We start from the raw sequence: 19177 nt of genomic DNA, 5'->3' as shown, positions 1-19177 counted from the left end.
AAAGCAGGGAGCTAATCAATAGCATGCATAGTATATGACCATTCTATAAGTATGATTCTATATGCATAAAATATTTCTAGAAAAAAACCAAACTGGATACATTGGCTGCAGAGAGAAAAATGTAATTAAGCTAAGAGAGATGGGGGGAGAATTTTCATTGGCTCTACCCTTTGTACCTTTTGCATTTTGAACACATAAATGCATTACCTATTAAAGAACAATTAAAACAAAAATGTAAAATATGAATGTCTTGTGGCTATGTGACCCTTGTGTGTCAAGTCTTACCACCAGTGACTTAACCACAAACAGTTCTCATTTCCCTACCTTAATGCACCATGAGAAGATAATACACTTCTCCAACATGAACTATAAGGATCACAAATTTTGTCTTTTTCATGAATACACGTTTTTTAGGTAATTGTTCTTGGTTACTAAGTTTTACTGAACCTTTTCCTGTTTTTAATATATTTTTGTATCCTTTAAATTGGACTATCTTTGTATCCTTTTTACAGTGCTTTGGTAAGGATATAAAAATACTGCAGTAAAGATACAATCTATCAGTATAGTGGTAGTTCCTTCATCTGTTGAGTAAAGTGATAAAATTTTTATCCTTTACAATGCCTAACACAGCTGCCTTCAAGTGTATCAAATAAATCAGAAGAATGAATGAAATAGTCTTAATCTAACATGGGGGGCATTTTAAAAACATAAAACGGAGACATCTCATTATAGGTTAGTGAAAAAGAAAGACATCTAATACTGTGCTGTCAACTTGACTTCTCAGTATAGGTTCTCCACTGGAATTACACGAATTAAAACAAGTGGAAGCCAGAATAGAGAAAGAAAAGATGACAAATTTATTTCTCCCTTTCCAGAAAAACCTTAACAGCAACATCAAAGTAAACTTAAGGAAAGAAGAGGCCAAAAATCATCAGCTGAATGTATTAAAAAAAGCAGTGCTCACCTGAGAAAGACCACCCCAAAACTGTCTAAAGGCTCCCAAACAGCTGATAAGTTTTGTTTTTTCATCTTCAGGCGTATCCATAAACATACTAAAAAAAAAAAAATTAGATTGTCACCAGCTTTAAAAAACGTAATTCAATATAACCAGCATAATCTATAAACCTCCAAGACAAACCTAAGTCTTTTTACAAAGGTACCCTCCTCATGGTTTTACACAAAAATCTGCCATACATTATACTCACCCAGGGAAAGCCTCTTCTATAACTTCTGTTTTCTGTGGGGGGGAAGAAAGCAAAGACGTGAACGATGTGAATTAAAAAAAAAAAAAAGGAGTGGGAACTTCAGGGAGCTCCCCTAACAACTTATTACAATACAACAGCGCAAATCACCTCGATCAGCAACGCAGAATCTAACACTACGTGCCAGGCCTGTCACAAAGGATGCTGTGGATTTCAAAGGAGACCATGAATTTGACAGCACTTGAGACTCGCAACCCCCACGCGCACAAACATACTCGGTGTCGAAACAAAAAGGGAGGAGGGCGACGAGGCTGCCCAGGCTGCTTTCTCCACCCCGGGACATCGCCCTGGATCCCAGCCCCTCCACTCACCACCACCTCCTCAAAAATGCTCTGCAGCTGCGTCTCCATCTGTACCATCGCCCCCCGCCTTCCCCGGGCGGGCGGCGCGGCCTGAGTCGGGCCAAAGCTCGCGGAACGGAGGGGCGGGGACGCCGGGAGTAAACCTCAGCTTGCGAGGCTAGCTTTCCTCCGCAGGTGATCGGCCCGGCGCGTCTCCTCCCGGCCGGGTAAACAATCCAGACCAGCACGGAAGCTGGGAAGGACCAGGCGCGCGGCGATGGAGGAACTCCCAGAAACTCGAAGCCAGCCTGACAGTTCCGCCTGTGGAGAAGCGCCGCCCGCCAGCCGCGCCAGAGCGCCCCCAGCGGAACCTGGAGCGCAAGTCACTCGCAGGGTCGGCGGCTGCCGGGCGCCCCCGCCGGTCAGACTGGAAACTGCTTCCTGCCCCGGGCTAACGCTTCTGCAAACAGGGAAGAAAAAGGCGCGGAAGCCTAGGGCCTTCCCGAGCACCGTCAACCGAGTCGTTGAAACCACGCTTTTCTTGACGACAAGGACCACGATTCTTAACTATGGTAGCCCAGGTGTACCAGAGCTCCGGACTCAGAGCTGGCTGCAGGCTTTAGATAAAGGTTGAAAAAAACAACACATTAATGAATCACTATTGATGCATTATTTAGTTAGAATCATCAAATAATAATGCCTAACATTTTTAGTTATAATCATCTAAAATTAATAATAATTTCCATTTATTCAGTACCCGCAGCCTCTTTGGTGGGGGTAGGAGTGGAGAAGGGGCAGAGGCAGGCTGATTCACTGGCAGTCAGAGCAGATGGGCAGCGGGACTTCTTCATTCCTTCAAATATCAGTTTAAGTTTTATACATTGATGGAAGCTTGCATTACTTCCCTTAGGTGATTTATCCTCATGTAACACCTTGTGCTTAGGTATCTGAACACCCAACTTGTGGAACATTTATCCTCCCTCTACTCAGTGCCAGACACACTGTTAGATATTTAATAAACTGTGGTAATCATTGATTTTGCAGAATGTCCAAGCTGGAAGGATGACAGAGCCTGTGTTATTAAAACCCAAGTCCCCTAATAATCTATTGTCATTTTCTCTATGGAAAGCAGATTATATTTCAGATTATCTTTAATCATATTTTAGTTCTAGATAGCGTTCACCTTTTAATCTATTAGGGTTCCCTGCTTTCTCTTCCTGCTATCTATTTCAGTGTATTCTCTGCAAATGATAGCTGGATAAGTAGAAAATACTCAACATAATTCTTTAGCTGGAAAATGCTTAGTATAGTCTTCAATAGCCAATAGGAACAAAAAAAACCTGTTTATTAAGGTCACTTCATTCAAGCAGCCTTGAGTTATTCTAACCATGAAAAGCCCTCCTTAAAATAACTTGCTGTTGCTCTAATCTCAACAACAACAAAAAAAATTGCTCTCTGCTCCCAGGAACTTTCCCAGAATTGCCCACAGGAGGAAACCACAGTAATGGTTTGGTAAAGAACTGGCTTTTTGAAAAACAAACCCGAAAGAAGGAAGGACTTCAGGACTTCAAGATAACAAGGAGATGCTGACAGAACAGCTTTCTCTCTTCTGTTTTTTCCTCTCTGCTTTCTTCTGGCTCCTGGCCATTTCTTTGTCTGTTTGGGGTTACAAAAGTCCAACCAATTCTCACTTTGAAATGGGCTTGAAAGGTTTTTCTTTCCTACAGTTCCTTGTTGATGCATCTTCAATAAATTCACCTCACCAAAGGAAGAGACTTGTTTCTCTGTTTGATGCTGGATCAGGCAGGCCTGACTACCTGGGACTGTGTTTTTTACCAGTAACACAGATGGCAACTAATTTTAATATTGACCAAGGCTTGTGTAATTAGAAAGGTAAAGTGGTCAGGAAATAATATTTTTGCCATAACCAAATGCAAATTAATGTTGTTTCTTTCTTGCTAATGCTTCATTCATTGGATAAAAATTGACTATCCATTCCTAGGCCTTCTTATTGTGTTTTTCCACAACACTCATTTTTTTAAAATGTATGTGTAATTTACATACAATAAATGCATGGATTTTAAATATACAGACCCATGAATTTTGACAAATGTTCACACTTTGTGTAACTACCAACTTCAGTCAAGATACAGAATATTTCTATCACCTCAGAATATTCCTGATGCTCCTTTGCAGTTAAACCCTCTTCCACGAGGCAAACACTGTTTTCATTTATATAACCATTGAGTCATTTCTCATGTTCTTGAAATTTATTTCATTGGAATCATACAGTATATAATCTTTTGTGTCTGCCTTCTTTTACACAACATTATATTCTGAGATCCATCTATATGTGTCATTGCTAAATTATCTTCCATTATATTTATATATAGCTATTGATTCACTTGTTGATAGATATTTAGGTTATTTTCAGTTTTTGATTATTATGAATAATATTGCTATGAACATTCTCATACAAGTCTTTCTGTGGACACATATTTTCTTTACTTTTGGGTAAATACCTAGGAGCAGAATTTCTGATTCAAGTTTATGTTTTTGTCATAAAGCGTATATTTAACTTTATAAGAAATTGCCAAATAGTTCTCTAAAGTGGTTGTACTCTTTTAGACTGCCACCACTGTTGGAGGAGAGTTCCAATTGTTCTGCATCCTTATCAACATTTGGTATTGTCAGTTTTTTAATTTCTGTCATTCTAATGGGTGTGCAGTGGTATCTCCTTGGGGGTTTTAATTTATATTTCTCTAATGACTAATTATGTTGAATACCTTTTGATGTATATCTTCTTGGCCATTCTTAAGTGAAGGGTCTGTTCAAGTCATTTGTCCATTATTAGTTAGATGGTTTATCTTATTGTTATTAATTTGTAGGAGTTCTCATATATTCTGTATCCGATCCTTTATCAGATATATGTATGGTGAACATTTTCTCCCAGTCTTGGCTTGCCTTTCCATTTTTAAATGATGTCTTTTGATTAGGAAAAAAATTTAATTTTGATGAAGCCCAATTGAACAAATTTTTAACTTTATGGTTTATGTTTTAGAGGCCTAAGAAATCTTAGTCTACCTTAAGGTCATGAAGATGTCCCCCAATTTTTTTTTTTTTTTCTGGAAGATTCATGGTTTTAGCTTTAATGTTTAGGTTCCTGATCCATCTTGAATTATTTTTTGTGAATGGTGTATAGTAGGGGTGGAGATTCATTTGTTCCCATATGCTTATCCATTTGTTCCAGTACCATTGGTTGAAACAACTTTCCTTTCTCCAGTGAATTACCTTGTATTAGTATAGGTTTGTTTCTGGGTTCTCCTTTCTGTACTTTCTATCCCAATGCCAATATCAAGCTGCCACAATTACTATAACTTAGTAAGTCTAGAAATAGAGTAAGACAAGTTCTCCAATGTTTTTTTAAAGCTTATTTTGGGTGTTCCAGGTCTTTTGCATTCCCATATAAATTTTAGAATCAGCTTATCAATTTTAACCAGAGTAGGGGGAAAATATACTGGCAGTTTGATTAGGATTGGATTGACTGTATAGAGCAATTTGTAGGCATCTTATACCTAAACAATACTGAACCTTTCTGTATATGAACATGGTAGATCTCTCCATTTCTTTAGGGCTTCTTTAAATTTTATCAGCAATATTCTGTAGTTTTCAGCACGCTGATCTTGCATATCTTTTCTTAAATTTATTCCCAAGTATTTTGCAGGGTTTTTGGAAGCGATTTTAAAAAGTATTTTTAAGATTCAATTTTCCAATTGTTAGTTGGTAGCATATACAAATAAAATTCATTTTGATTCTTATATTGACCTTTTGCTGTGAATTTGATGATTTCAGGGCAGATTTAGGTAAAAGGCAGGACCACTAGATGGCACCAAAACATGGCTTTAATTGGGTTGCCACTTGGACAGGTTTTGCAGGAGAGGAAAAGTCTCTCACAACAGAAGATTTTCCAGAAACAGCAGCAGCTTGAGGGACTACCACCCAGAAGGGGAAGCAGGGCAAGGGAAACTCCTGGAGGAGAGGGGAATCAGAGAGGGGACTCAGGTTTCTGGGTGATGTCACTCAGCAGTATGATGGGGAGTCCCTGGATCAGCGTGCTCCAAAGGGTGGCAGTGTTTTGGGGTCTTTTATAGCCCCAGGGTCTGCTCCTCTGTAGCTAGCAGATGTTGGGTGAAGTTTCACGGGGTATACAAAACAGGTAGGCTCTAAGTGGCTAAAATATGTTTATTTGGGCTATATTTAAAACAATCTAGTGTATAAGACTGAAAAGTTGGTGCTGGTGAGCCTTGGGCCAACAGTCTCAGCTGCTGTGAAGCAGTAAACAACAGCAGAGCCAAAAACCAGGGACCATTTTTGGCTCATTTTTAAAAGTTTGCTGTGACCTTGCTAAAGTTACTTATTAGTTCTAGTAGTTTTTTGAAAATTCCTTAGAATTATCTATGTATACATTCATGGCATCTTTAAATGAAATGGTTTTACTTCTTTCTTTCCAGTGTGTTTGCCTTTTATTTCTGTTTCATGCTTGAATGTCCTGAAACTAAAACCTCCAGAACAACGTTGAATAGAAGTGGTGAGAGTAGATATAGTTGCCTTGTTCCTGAGCTTAGGCAGAAAATATTTAGCTGTTCACAATAAAGTATGATGTTAGCTGCAGATTTTTTCATCAATCCATTTATTATTTCGTTGATTCTCTTTATCAGATTGAGGAAGTTCCCATTTATTCCTAGCTTACTGGGAGTCTTTATCATGAATGGATGTTGAATTTTGTCAAATGGTTTTTCTGCCTCCATAGAGAAGTTTATGTGATTTTTCTCCTTTATTCTGTTAATGTGATGAATTTCATTGATTGATTTTTTAAAAGCAGTTTTATTGAGATGCAGTGGCACACCTTACAGTTCAACCAAAGTATACAATCAGTGGCTTGTAGTATAGTCACAGAGCTGTGCATTCATTATCACAATCAATTTTATAACATTTTCATTAATTCAAAAAGAAAAATCCATTTCCCCTTATCCCTCCCTATTATTGGCCCTTAGCGTTGGTGTGGTACCCTTGTTCTAACTGATAAGAGAATATTAAAATATTACTGTTAACTATAGTCCATAGTTTACATTAGGTACATTTTTCCCATATACTACTTTATTAACACCTTGTAATAGTGATGTATATTTGTTCTAGTTCGTAAAAAAACACTCATATTTGTTCTATTAACCAAAGTTATTATACAGTCCCATGCTTTATCCTCTAGCTTTCCTTCTAGTGACATACACAACCCTAAACTTCACCTTTCAACCACAATCACACACACAATAATGTCCCACCATTGCAATTATCCATTTCCAAACATTTACAATCAGCATAATTAAAAATTCTGCACAAATTAAGCATCAGCTTCCCATTTTCTACCCCTATTCTATCTCCTGGTAACCTATATTCTTGTTTCTAACTCTATGAGTTTGGTTATTATAATTAGTTTAAATCAGTGATATCATCCAATATTTGTCCTTTGTGTCTGGCTTATTTCACTCCACATGATGTCCTCAAGGTTCATCCTTGTTGTTGCATGTATCAGGACTTCACTCCTTGTTAGAGCTGAATAATATTCCATCGTATGTATATACCACATTTGTTTACCTATTCATCTGTTGATGAACACTTGGGTTGCTTCCATCTTTTGGAAATTGGGAATAATGCCACTCTGAACATCAGTGTGCAAGTGTTGTTTGAGTCCCTGCTTTCATTCCTTCTGGGAATGAAATATACCTTCTGGGTATATTTCTAGTAGTGGACTTGCTGAATCATATGGCAATTCTATCCTTAGCTTGCTGAGGAACTATCAAACCATCTTTCACAGCAGCTGTATGATTTTACATTCCCACCAGCCATGAATAAGTGTTCCTATTTCTCCACATCCTCTCCAACACTTGTAGTTTCCTGTTATTATTTTTTTTAAGAGCAGCCATTCTAGTAGGTGTGAGATGATATCTCATTGTGGTTTTGATTTGCATTTCCCTAATAGCTAGTGATGTTGAACTTCTTTCCATGTGCTTTTTAGCCATCTGTATTTCCTCTTTGGAAAAATGTCTATGCATGTCTTCTGTCCATTTTTAAATTGGGTTGTTTGTCTTTTTATTATTGAGTGTAGGATTTCTTTATATATACTTACTCTAGTTTGCTAATGCTTCTGGAATGCAAAACGATAGAAATGGATTGGCTTTTATAAAAAGGGGTTTATTTGGTTACACAGTTACAGTGTTAAGGCCATAAAGTGTCTAAGTAACACATCAGCAATTGGGTACCTTAACTGGAGGATGTCCAGTGGTGTTTGGAAAACCTCTGTTAGCTGGGAAGGAACATGGCTGGCATCTGCTCTGGAGTTCTGGTTTCAAAATGGCTTTCTTCCAGGATGTTCCTCTCTAGGCTTCAGCTTCTCTTCCAAATGTCACTCTCAGTTGCTCTTGGGGCATTTGTCCTCTCTTAGCTTCTCCGGAGCATAAGTCTGCTTTCAAAGCCCATCTCCAAAATGTCTCTGTAAACTACAGTTCCTCTCTTAGCTCCTGTGCATTCTTCAAAGTGTCCCTCTTGGCTGTAGCAAGCTCGTTCCTTCTATCTGAGCTTATATAGTGCTCTAGTAAACTAATCAAGGCCCACACTTAGTGGGTGGGGCCACACCTCAATGGAAATTATCCAATCAGAGTTATCACCTGCAGTTGGGTGGGGTGCATCTCCATGGAAACAACCTAATCCAAATATTCTAACTTAATTCACACTAATATGTTTGCCCCAACAAGATTACATCAAAGAACATGACTTTTTCTGGGGGACATAATATATACAAACAGGTACAATACTGGATAGCAAACCTTTATCAGATATGTGGTTCCCAAATATTTTCTCCCATTGAGTCAGTTGCCTTTTCTTAAAATTAAATTTTATTGAGATATAGTCACATACCATACACTCATCCAAAGTCTACAATCATTTGTTCACAGTACCATTATATAGTTGTGTATCACTGCCACAATCAATTTTTGAACATTTTCATTAACTCCAAAATAGATAAAAATAAGAATAAAAATTAAAGCAAAAAAGAACACCCAATGTTCTTTTTTCACTTTTATTTTTTATTCTTGTTCTGGTTCTTTCTGATGTAAGGAAAATGTTCAGAGATAGATTGTGGTGATGAACGCATAACTATGTTATCATACTGTGGACAGTGGATTGTATATCATGGATGATTGTATGGTGTGTGAATGTATTTCAATAAAGCTGAATTTAATTAAAAAAAAAAAAAAAAAAAGAACACCCAAAACATCCCATCCTCCCTCATGCCTCACTATTATTAATTTACTTTTTGTATCCATGTTTTTCTACTCATCTGTCCATACACTGGATAAAGGGAGTGTGAGCCACAAGGTTTTCACAATCACAAGGTCACACAGTGTAAGTTATATAGTTATACAATTGCCTTCAAGAATCAAAGCTACTGGGTTGCAGTTCGATGGTTTCAGGTATTTCCTTCTAGCTACTCCAATACAGTAAAGACTAAAATGGGCTAGCTATATAATGCATAAGAATAACCTCCAGAATGCTTCTCAACTCTATTTGAAATCTATCAACCACTGAAACTTTATTTTGTTCATTTCTCTTCTCCCTTTTGGTCCAAGAAGGCTTTCTCAATCCCATGATGCCAGGACCAAGCTCATCCCCATGAGTCATGTCCCACAAAGCCAGGGAGATTTACACCCCTGGGAGTCATGTCCCATGTAGTGGGGAAGGCAGTGAGTTTACCTACCAGGTTGGCTTAGAGACAGAGGCCACATCTGAGGGCCTCTTAACTCTTGAAGCCATGTAAATAATTTAACTTGTATGGTCAGTTTATTCAAACACCATAATTACATGGAACTTTCAATAGGAAGTGAGATCTGGCTGGTTTGTACAGATTTGTGCAAAATCCTCAGATATCCCAAAGTAATTTGGGCAGAGAATAAAAATATATTTGCAGGGCCCCATATGGAACTGGGGAAAATGCAGAAATGTTGGACTTCCCCACCTGGGTTATTGCTGATATTCTCACAAACTTTGAGGACAAACAATTTAGTAGGCTTAGCCCATGATCTTGGGATTTGACCTTATGAAGCTTGTTACTGCAAAGGAGAGGCTAAGTCTATTTATGATTGTGCCTAAGTCTCCCCCTGAGAACCTCTTTGTTGCTCAGATGTGCCCCACCCCCCCCCCAAGCCCACATGGCAAGTGAATTCACTGCCCTCCCCGCTACATGGGACATGACTCCCAGGCATATAAATCTCCCTGGAAATGTGGGACATGACTCCTGGGGATGAGCCTGGACCTAGCATCATGAGATTGAGAAAATATTCTTGACCAAAAGGGGGAAGCAAAATGAAACAAAATAGTTTCAGTGGCTGAGAGATTTCAAATGGAGTCAAGAGGTCATTCTGGAGGACATTCTTATGCATTATATAGATAGTCCTTTTTAATTTTTAGTGTATTGGAATAGCTAGAAGGAAATACTTGAAACTGTTGAACCATAACACAGTATCCTTGATTCTTGAAGATGATTGCATAGCTATGTAGCTTACATGGTGTGACTGTGTGATTGTGAAAATTTTGTGGCTCACACTCCCTTTATCCAGTGTATGGACAGATGAGTAGAAAAATGGGAACAAAAAATGAAATGAAAAATAGGGTGGGTTGTGGGACATGGAATGCTTTGGGTGTTCTTTTTTACTTTTATTTTTATTCTGATTTTTATTCTTTTTGGAGTAAGGAAAATGTTCAAAAATTGATTGCGGTGTTGAATGCACAACTATATGATGGTACTGTGAATAGTTGATTGTACACTGTGGATGTTTGTATGGTATGTGAATATATCTCAATAAAATGGAATTTTAAAAAATTGAATAAAAAATTTTTTAAAAATTGAATTATAAAATAAATAAAAAAGAAAATCTCTGCCATAACACTAGCTGGATACAACTTAAGGAATACAAAGCTCAAAAACTAAATATAGAGTAACACATTAAAATATTAAAATGTACAGTGTCCAACAAAAGATTACAAGACAAACAAAGAAACAGGAGATGATGATCCACCCAGAAGAACAAGATAAAAATTCAGAAACCGTTAACAAAGAAGACCAGGTTTTAGACATAATGGGCAAGGACTTTACAAAAATGACCTCCAATTATACTCAAGGAGATAAGGGAAAACATGGAGAAAGAGCTAAAGGATATGAGGAAAATGGTGAATGAACAATAGAATCTCGATGAAGAGCTAGAAATTTTAAAAAAGGGACCAAAGAGAAGTAGTGCAATTAAAGACCACAATAACTGAAATGAAAAATTCCCTAGAGGATTACAACAGCATATGGGTGCTGACAGAAAAAGGAATTAATGATCTCAAAGGCAAGAAAATTGAAATAATCCAGGCTGAGGAGAAGAAAAAGAAAAAATAATTTTAAGTGAACAGAGCTTAAGTGACCTGTAGGACACCATAAAGCATACCAATATATACATTATGGGAGTCCTAGAAGGAGAAGAAAGAAAGAAAGGGATAGAAGGAATATTCCAAGAAACAATGGCAGTAAACTTCCCAAATTTAACAAAGGACATGCATACACACATTCAAGAATACTAACGAACCCCTAACAGGTTAAACTCAAAGAGAACCATGCAAGCTGTTTATTAGTCAAGCCATCAAATGCCAAGGACAAAGAGAGAGTTCTGAAAGTTGCAAGAGAAAATCAGTGTGTTATGTACAAAGGTGTCCCAATAGGATTAAGTACCAGTTTCTCATCAGAAACCATGGAAGCAAGAAGACTGTTGGGTGAAATGCTTAATGTGCATTGAGGGAGAGACTAACATATTCCCAAATGTATTAGTTAGGGTTCTCTAGGGAAACAGAATCAACAAGAGATATCTATAAATACAAAATTTTATAAAAGTGTCTCATGCAACTGTGGGTATGCATGAGTCCAAATTCCATCGGGCAGGCAGCAAAGTAGCAACTCCAGTGAAGGTGTTTGATGAACTCCTCAGGCAGCAAACTAGCAACACTGAAAACTCTGATGAAGGCATTTGATGAACTCAGGAAATGCTTCACTGGCTAGCCAAAGAAGTGGTGAAGATCCTCTATCTGTCTTGCTTAAAAGTCTTCAACTGATTAGATTAAATCCAGCTGATTGAATTCTCTCATTGCAGAAGACACACCCGTTGTTGATGTAATCAGCCACAGCTGCAGCCAAATAACTGATGATTTAATAAACCAGCCTTCTGGTTTATTAACCAGCCACAAATGTCCTAGACACCTGGACACCATCACCTGGCCAAGTTGACACATGAACCTAACCACCACAGTCCACCCCTTGTCAAGCTGGCAGTTATGTACATCACCTTAAACCCTACTTTATGTCTAAGTAGAGAACAATAACAGACATATTACACCTAACAATACTCAGCTGTCCTGCATACAACCAGAAACACACTAAATCTCTCCAGAATAGCATGCAAGTCCTTGGGTGACATTAACTCTTAAAATTTATTTCCTCTAACTTAAATACTGCAAAATGAATAATACAGCTTATGTCGTATGATAAGGGGATAAGGTAGAGAAGAAAACAAAGATATTTGCTTTACAGACATATACAAACATACTCATAACAAAACAAAGAGGAAATATTCATGCCCTTATAGTCCTAGTTTCTGTAACTGGTCATGTGGTCATAGTTCATATTTATCTCTACCTTCTTCCACTACCCATTCCATGTTCACTTTACCCTCAGCAAGCACTTCAGCTGGCCATGGTTCTTTGCCTGGTGGGGTGACCCAAACCTTCAATCCTGAAGTTTCTTGGCCATTGGTAGTCCTGCGTGGATTGGGTTGTTGCAGTTTTCCATTGACTAATCACAGGGCATAGTAGTACTAAGAGATGCCCTAGGGGATCTCCTGTATTCCAGGAAAACTCTTCTTTACTTCCTTTGTGTAGTTGCAGTGCTATTTCCCTTTGATAGTCAGGATCAATCACCCCAGACAATACAGTAATCCCCTTCCTTGCCTGTTGATTCAGAGACATAAGAAGCCCAAAATGGCCAGGCCTTAACTTCCAGTTCAATGGAATTATTGTTGTGTGTCCTGGTGGAAGCACTCCTCCTTTTGGAACTAACACTTATAGACTTGCAGAGCCTAAGCTTGCAGGGACAGGAAGCAAAAATTTCCTAGTGGATCACTAGGAGTGATAGTGAGTGGTGCTACTCCTGTTTCCATCTGTTGATTCCTGGACCTGTGAATCCGGCTATGGGAGAAACAGCACCATAGAGTGGACACTGATTCAGAGCATACCCAGCCTCCTGGAGAACACTGCACCAGCCCTGCAAGGTATTGCCACCTAGTTAGCACCATAATTGAGTCTTCAACAGGCCATTCCACCATTCTATCGAACCAGCTGCCTCTGGATGATGGGTAACATGGTAAGACCAGAGAATTCCATGAGCATGTGCCCATTGCCTCAGTTGATTTGCTGTGAAGTGGGTTCCTTGGTCAGAAGCAATGCTGTGTGGAATGCCATGATGGTGGATAGGCATTTTGTAAGTCCACAGATGGTAGTTTCGGCAGAAGCATTGCATGCAGGGAATGCAAACCCATATCCAGAGTATGTGTCTATTCCAGTAAGAACAAATTGCTTCCTCTTCCATGATGGAAGTGGTCCAATGTAATCAACCTGCCATCAGGTAGCTGACTCATCACCTTGGGGAATGATGTCATATCAGGGACTGATGTGGGTTTCGGCTGCTGGCCAATTAGGCACTCAGCAGTGGCTGTGGCCAGGTCAGTTTTGGTGAGTGGAAGTCCATGTTGCTGAGCCCATGCATAACTCCCATCCCTACCACCATGACCACTTTGTTCATGAGCCCATTGGGCAATGACAGGAGCGGCTGGGGAGAGAGGCTGATTGGTATCCACCAAATGGGTCATCTTATCTACTTGATTATTAAAATCTTCCTCTGCTGAAGTCACCCTCTGGTGAGCATTCACATGGGGTACAAATATCTTCATGCTTTTTGCCCACTCACAAAAGGTTATCCACATACCTCTTCCCCAGACTTCTTTGTTACCAATTTTCCAATCATGTTCCTTCTAAGTCCCTGACCATCCAGCCAAATCATTATCAACAGCCCATGAATCAGTATATAGACACTCAGGCCAGTTCTCCTTCCAAGCAAAGTGAACAACCAGGTGCACTGCTCGAACTTCCACACCCACTGGGAGGATTTCCCCTCACCACTGTCCTTCAGGGACATCCCAGAAAGTGGCTGCAGTGCTGCAACTGTCCACTTTTGGTGGTGCCTACATACCGTGCAGAACCATCTGTAAACCAGGCCCGAGTTTTCTCTTCCTCAGTCAACTGATTATAAGGAACTCCCCAAGATGCCATATCTGTGGGCTGGGAAAGAGGAGGTAAGGTGGAAGGAGTGGGAGCCATAGGCATTTGGGCCACTTCCTCATGTAACTTTCTTGTGCCTTCAGGACCCACTCGAGCTCTATTTTGTATATACCATTCCCATTTTATGATGGAGTGCTGCTGTGCACACCCAACTTTATGGCTTTGTGGGTCAGACAACATGTAGCTCATGAAAGGTAACTCAGGTCTCATGGTAACTTGGTGGCCCATGGTTAAGTGTTCTGTCTCTATTAAGGCCCAATAGCAGGCCAAAAGCTGTTTCTCAAATGGAGAGTAGTTATCTGCGGAGTAAGGAAAGCTTTACTCCAAAATGAGTAAACCTTCACACCAGATAAACAAAAGCTGAGGGATTTGTGACCAATAGACCTGTGCTATAAGCAATGCTGAGGGGAGTTCTTCATACTGAAAAGAAGGACACAAAACAAGGGGTCAAAGCAACATAAGGAAATACAGACCCCAGTAAAGGTAACCATAAGAATAATTATACATGCCATTACTATTGTGTTGTATTTTGGTATGTAACTCCACATTTCATTTTACAGATTCTAAAATGCAAAAGTCTAAAAGGTAATGATAAATCTGTGGTTTTGTACATGCAATATATGAAGATGTTATATATAACAAGTAGAACAAAAAGGTGGGGGCAGGGGTGGAGAGGTACAGGAACAGTGTATGCTATTGAAGTTACCAGACCAAATGTGATTCTTGTAGATTTAGGATGTTGAACTTAAGAACAATGGTAACCACAAAGAAAATATATGAAAAATATATACAGAAAGAAATGAGAAGGGACTCAAAATGTTACAATACAAAAACATCAAATAAGTATGAAAGTAGAAATTATCGGAAGAATTGAGTGACACTAAATACTTACAAAGACCAAACAGGAAAATGACAGAAGAAAGTCCTGCATTATTAGGAGTTACTTTTAATGTAAATGGATTAAACTCTTGGTCCAAAGGCATATATTGGCAGAATGGATAAAAAAGCAAGACCAAACTATGTGTTGTTTTTAAGAGACTCACCTAAAATTCAAAGATGCAAGTACATTGAAAGTGAAAGGATGGAAAAAGTATACCTTGCAGATAATAACCAACAGAAGGCTTGTGCAGTTGTATTGATAAGAGGTTAAATAAACTTTAGGTCAAAAACTATTATGAAGTACAAAGATGGTCACTATATACTGATAAAGGGGTCAATTCAACAAGGAGATATAACAATTATAAATATATATGTACCTAATTACAGAGTCCCAAAAGATAAGAAGCAAAGATTCATAGGTTTGAAGGGAGAAATAGCCCTTACTATATTAATAATAGTATACTTCAATATACCACTTTAATTAATGGATAGAACATCTTAACAGAAGATCAATAAGGAAATAGAAGACTTGGACAATATTATAAAGCAATTAGGCCTAACAGACATGTATAGAACACCACCCAACAAACATAGAATACACATTCTTCTCTACCGCACATGGGTCATTATCCAGGATAGACCATGTGTTAGGTCAAAACACAAATCTCAATTAATTAAAAAAATTTGAAATCATGCAATGTATCTTCTCCAACCTCAATGGTATGAAGTTAGAAATCAATAAAAGAGAACTGAAAAATTCACAAATATGTGGAAGTTAAACAATGCTCTCTTACATAACCAATAGGTCAAAGAAGAAATGGTAAGGGAAATTAGGAAATATCTTGAGGTGAATGAAAATGAAAACATAATATACCTAAACTTATGGATGCAGGAAAGGCAGTGCTAAGAGGGAAATTTATAGCTTGGAAGGCTTACATTAAAAAAGAGGAAAGATCCCAAATCAGAGACCTAACCTTACACCTGGAGGATCTAGAAAACGAAGAGCAAACTAAACCCAAAGAGAGCAGAGAGAAGGAAATAACAAGCATTCGAGTGAACATAAGAGAAACAGAGAGGGACTTCCAGAAGATGGCGGTCAGGAGAGACGGTAAAAAAACACGTCCATGAAAAATACTAGATAGGAGCCAGAAAGTCACCCAGAATACCAGTTCCAGCAATGCACCAGCTGGAAAGGTCTGCTAAATCCACAGAGACCATGCACTTGGTGAAACTGGGAGTCTGCATTCTGAAATGAGTGAGTAAGCCTGCTGAAAATCCTGCAGCCATGCTGTAGTGCGGGGAAACTGTGCATTGGTGTTTGGAGTCAGCCTAGTTCTTTTTTAAAAAAAAAACCCAGAAGCAGCTGTGGATAACACAGTGAAGTGCAGCAGGAACAGGCTGTGGGTACCCTTTTGCACACTCACTGCTTATTGTCTCAGAACAAGGAAGGTACAGGTTAGCTAAAAGGGGAAAAAAATGCACTACTTACAGCCATCTTCCTGGTGGGCTGGGAATGCTCCTACCTGGTGTCGGCACCACAACCCAGAGCTGCCCCAAAAAACCAAGCGTGACGGGAAGTGTTTCCAGCAACACGTGCACATGCCACAATATTGGGCATGGACAATAGCTGTCCTGGAGCTGGAAAGGCAGAGCTGTGTGAAAAGGGGGAAATTAACACTCCCCATTCAGCCATCCTTTCAGCAGGCTGGGAACAGCCCTACACAGCCCGGCAGCCCAGAACTTCCCTTGGGGGACAGCTCACACTTGTGATGTAGCACAGCCTTCCCTCAGCAAAAGCCATAGGAGGGCAAGCTTGGAAGAAGGACCCACTTGGAAATCCCAGAGACCATATGCCAATACCAAGGACTTGTGGGTTAGTGGCAGAGGCCATCTGTGGCGAGACTGAACTGAAGGTTTACACTCTTGCAACAGCCTTAAATCTCCAGGAACACCTGGGGTTTGATAATTAAGGCCGCCCTCCCTCCCTGACCACTCAGACACATGCCCCACATTCAGGGCGGACAGCACCAACAACACGTGCAAACTTGGTGCAACAACTGGACCCCCACAAGAATCAGACCCCCACATACAACAAAAACAAAGTTGGGGAGAACTGGATTGAGGGGAATAGGTGGCTCGCAGATGCCACATGCTGGTTAGTTAGAGAAAGTGTATACCACCAAACTGTAGATCTGACAAATTAGAGATAAGCCTCTGAATTAGTCTACATATCCTAAAAGAACCCTACCAAGAGGCCAAAAACAACAGAAAATTTTAAGGCATATGAAAAACTCAGATGATATGGATAACCCAAACCCAAATATCCAAATCAAAAGATCAGAGGAGACACAGTACTTGGAGCAATTAATCAAAGAACTAAAGACAAACAACGAAAGCATTGCACAGGACACAAAGGACATGAAGAATACCCTAGAAGAGCATAAAGAAGAAATTGCAAGGGTAAATAAAAAAATAGACGATCTTATGGAAATAAAAGAAACTGTTGACCAAATTAAAAAGATTCTGGATACTCACAGTACAAGACTAGAGGAAGCTGAGCAAAGAATCAGTGACAAAATGGAAAATGAAAGAACAAAAGAAAGGATGGGGAAAAATTGAAAAAATCAAAATGGACCTCAGGGATATGACAGATAATATACAACATCCAAATATAAGACTCATTGGTGTCCCAGAAGGGGAAGAGAAGGGTAAAGGTCTAGAACAAAGAAATTGTTGGGGAAAACTTCCCAAACCTTCTACACAATATAAGTACACAAAGCATAAATGCCCAGTGAACTCCAAACAGAACAAATCCAAATTAACCCCCTACAAGAAATATTCTGATCAGACTGTCAAATACTGAAGAGAAGGAGCAAGTTCTGAAAGCAACAAGAGAAAAGCAATTCACCACATACAAAGGAAACAATATAAGACTAAGTAGAGGCTACTCAGCGGCCACCATGGAGGTGAGAAGGCAGTGGCATGACATATTTAAAATCCTGAGAGAGAAAAATTTCCAACCAAGAATACTTTACCCAGCAAAGATCTCCTTCAAATTTGAGGGAGAGCTTAATTTTTTTCACAGATAAACAATTGCTGAGAGATTTTACTAATAAAAGATCTGCCCTACTTGAGATACTAAAGGGAGCCCTACAGACAGAGATACAAAGAAAGGAGAGAGAGATATGGAGAAAGGTTCGGTACTAAAGAGATTCAATATTGGTTCATTAAAGGACAATAAGAGAGAGAGGCAAAAAATATATCTGAAAAACATAAACCAAAGGATAGGATGGCTGGTTCAAGAAATGCCTTCACAGGAATAATGTTGAATGTAAATAGATTAAACTCCACAATTAAAAGATATAGATTGGCAGAATGGTTCAAAAAAAAAAATGAACCATTAATATGTTGCATACAAGAGACTCATCTTAGACACAGGAACACAAAGAAATTGAAAGTGAAAGGATGGAAAAAATATTTCGTGCAAGCTACAGCCAAAAGAAAGTAGGAGTGGCAACATTAATCTCAGATAAATAGGCTTTAAATGCAAGGATGTTAGGAGAGACAAAGAAGGCCACTACATACCAATAAAAGGGGCAATTCAACAAGAAGAAATAACAATTACAAATGTTTATGCACCCAATCAAGGTGCCACAAAATACATGAGACAAACACTGGCAAAACTAAAGGAAGCAATTGATATTTCCACAATAATTGTCAGAGACTGCAACTCATCACTTTCTCCTATAGATAGATCAGCCAGATAGAAGACTAATAAGGATATTGAAAACCTAAACAATCTGAAAAATGAATTTGATTTAACAAACATATATAGAACATTACATCCCAAATCCAAGGACACACATTCTTCTCTAGTGTTCATGGAACTTTCTCCAGAATAGATCATATACTGGGACATAAAACAAGCCTCAATAAATTTAAAAAGATTGAAATTATTCAAAGCACATTCTCTGACCACAGTGGAATCTTATTAGAAGTCAATAACCATCAGAGACTTACAAAACTCACAAATATCTGGAGGTTAAACAACACACTCTTAAACAATCAGTGGGTTAAAGAAGAAATAGCAAGAGAAATTGCTAAATATATAGAAATGAATGAAAATGAGAGCACAACATAGCAAACCTATGGGATGCAGCAAAAGCGGTACTAAGGGGGAAGTTTATAGCATGAAACACATACATGAAGAAGGAAGAAAGAGCTAAAATCACAGCTCTAATGGAGCAACTGAAGAAGCTAGAAAATGAACAGCAAACT

The 19177-nt window shown here is 38.9% G+C and overlaps 1 protein-coding gene across 4 annotated transcripts in view; it reads right to left on the bottom strand.

The window, feature by feature from the left end:
• Window positions 1-1850, bottom strand: part of MED23 (mediator complex subunit 23) — a 64786-nt gene extending 62936 nt beyond the window's left edge. For all 4 annotated transcript variants that reach the window (XR_005217918.1, XM_037843379.1, XM_037843380.1 and 1 more), the window contains exons 1-3: window positions 1574-1850; window positions 1206-1237; window positions 965-1052 (exon numbers count right to left, since the gene is read on the bottom strand). Coding sequence is in view for 3 of the 4 variants with exons in the window: in XM_037843379.1 (XP_037699307.1) it covers window positions 965-1052; window positions 1206-1237; window positions 1574-1621 (168 nt within the window). In the remaining variant the exon portion in view is untranslated. The remainder of the gene's footprint in view (window positions 1-964; window positions 1053-1205; window positions 1238-1573) is intronic.
• Window positions 1851-19177: the final 17327 nt, after the last annotated feature.

Source organism: Choloepus didactylus, chromosome 7 (assembly GCF_015220235.1).
Source record: "Choloepus didactylus isolate mChoDid1 chromosome 7, mChoDid1.pri, whole genome shotgun sequence".
Taxonomy (NCBI): Eukaryota; Metazoa; Chordata; class Mammalia; order Pilosa; family Megalonychidae; genus Choloepus; species Choloepus didactylus.
Note: the sequence above shows the minus strand (reverse complement) of the source record. Positions and strands in the feature narration are given on the sequence as shown.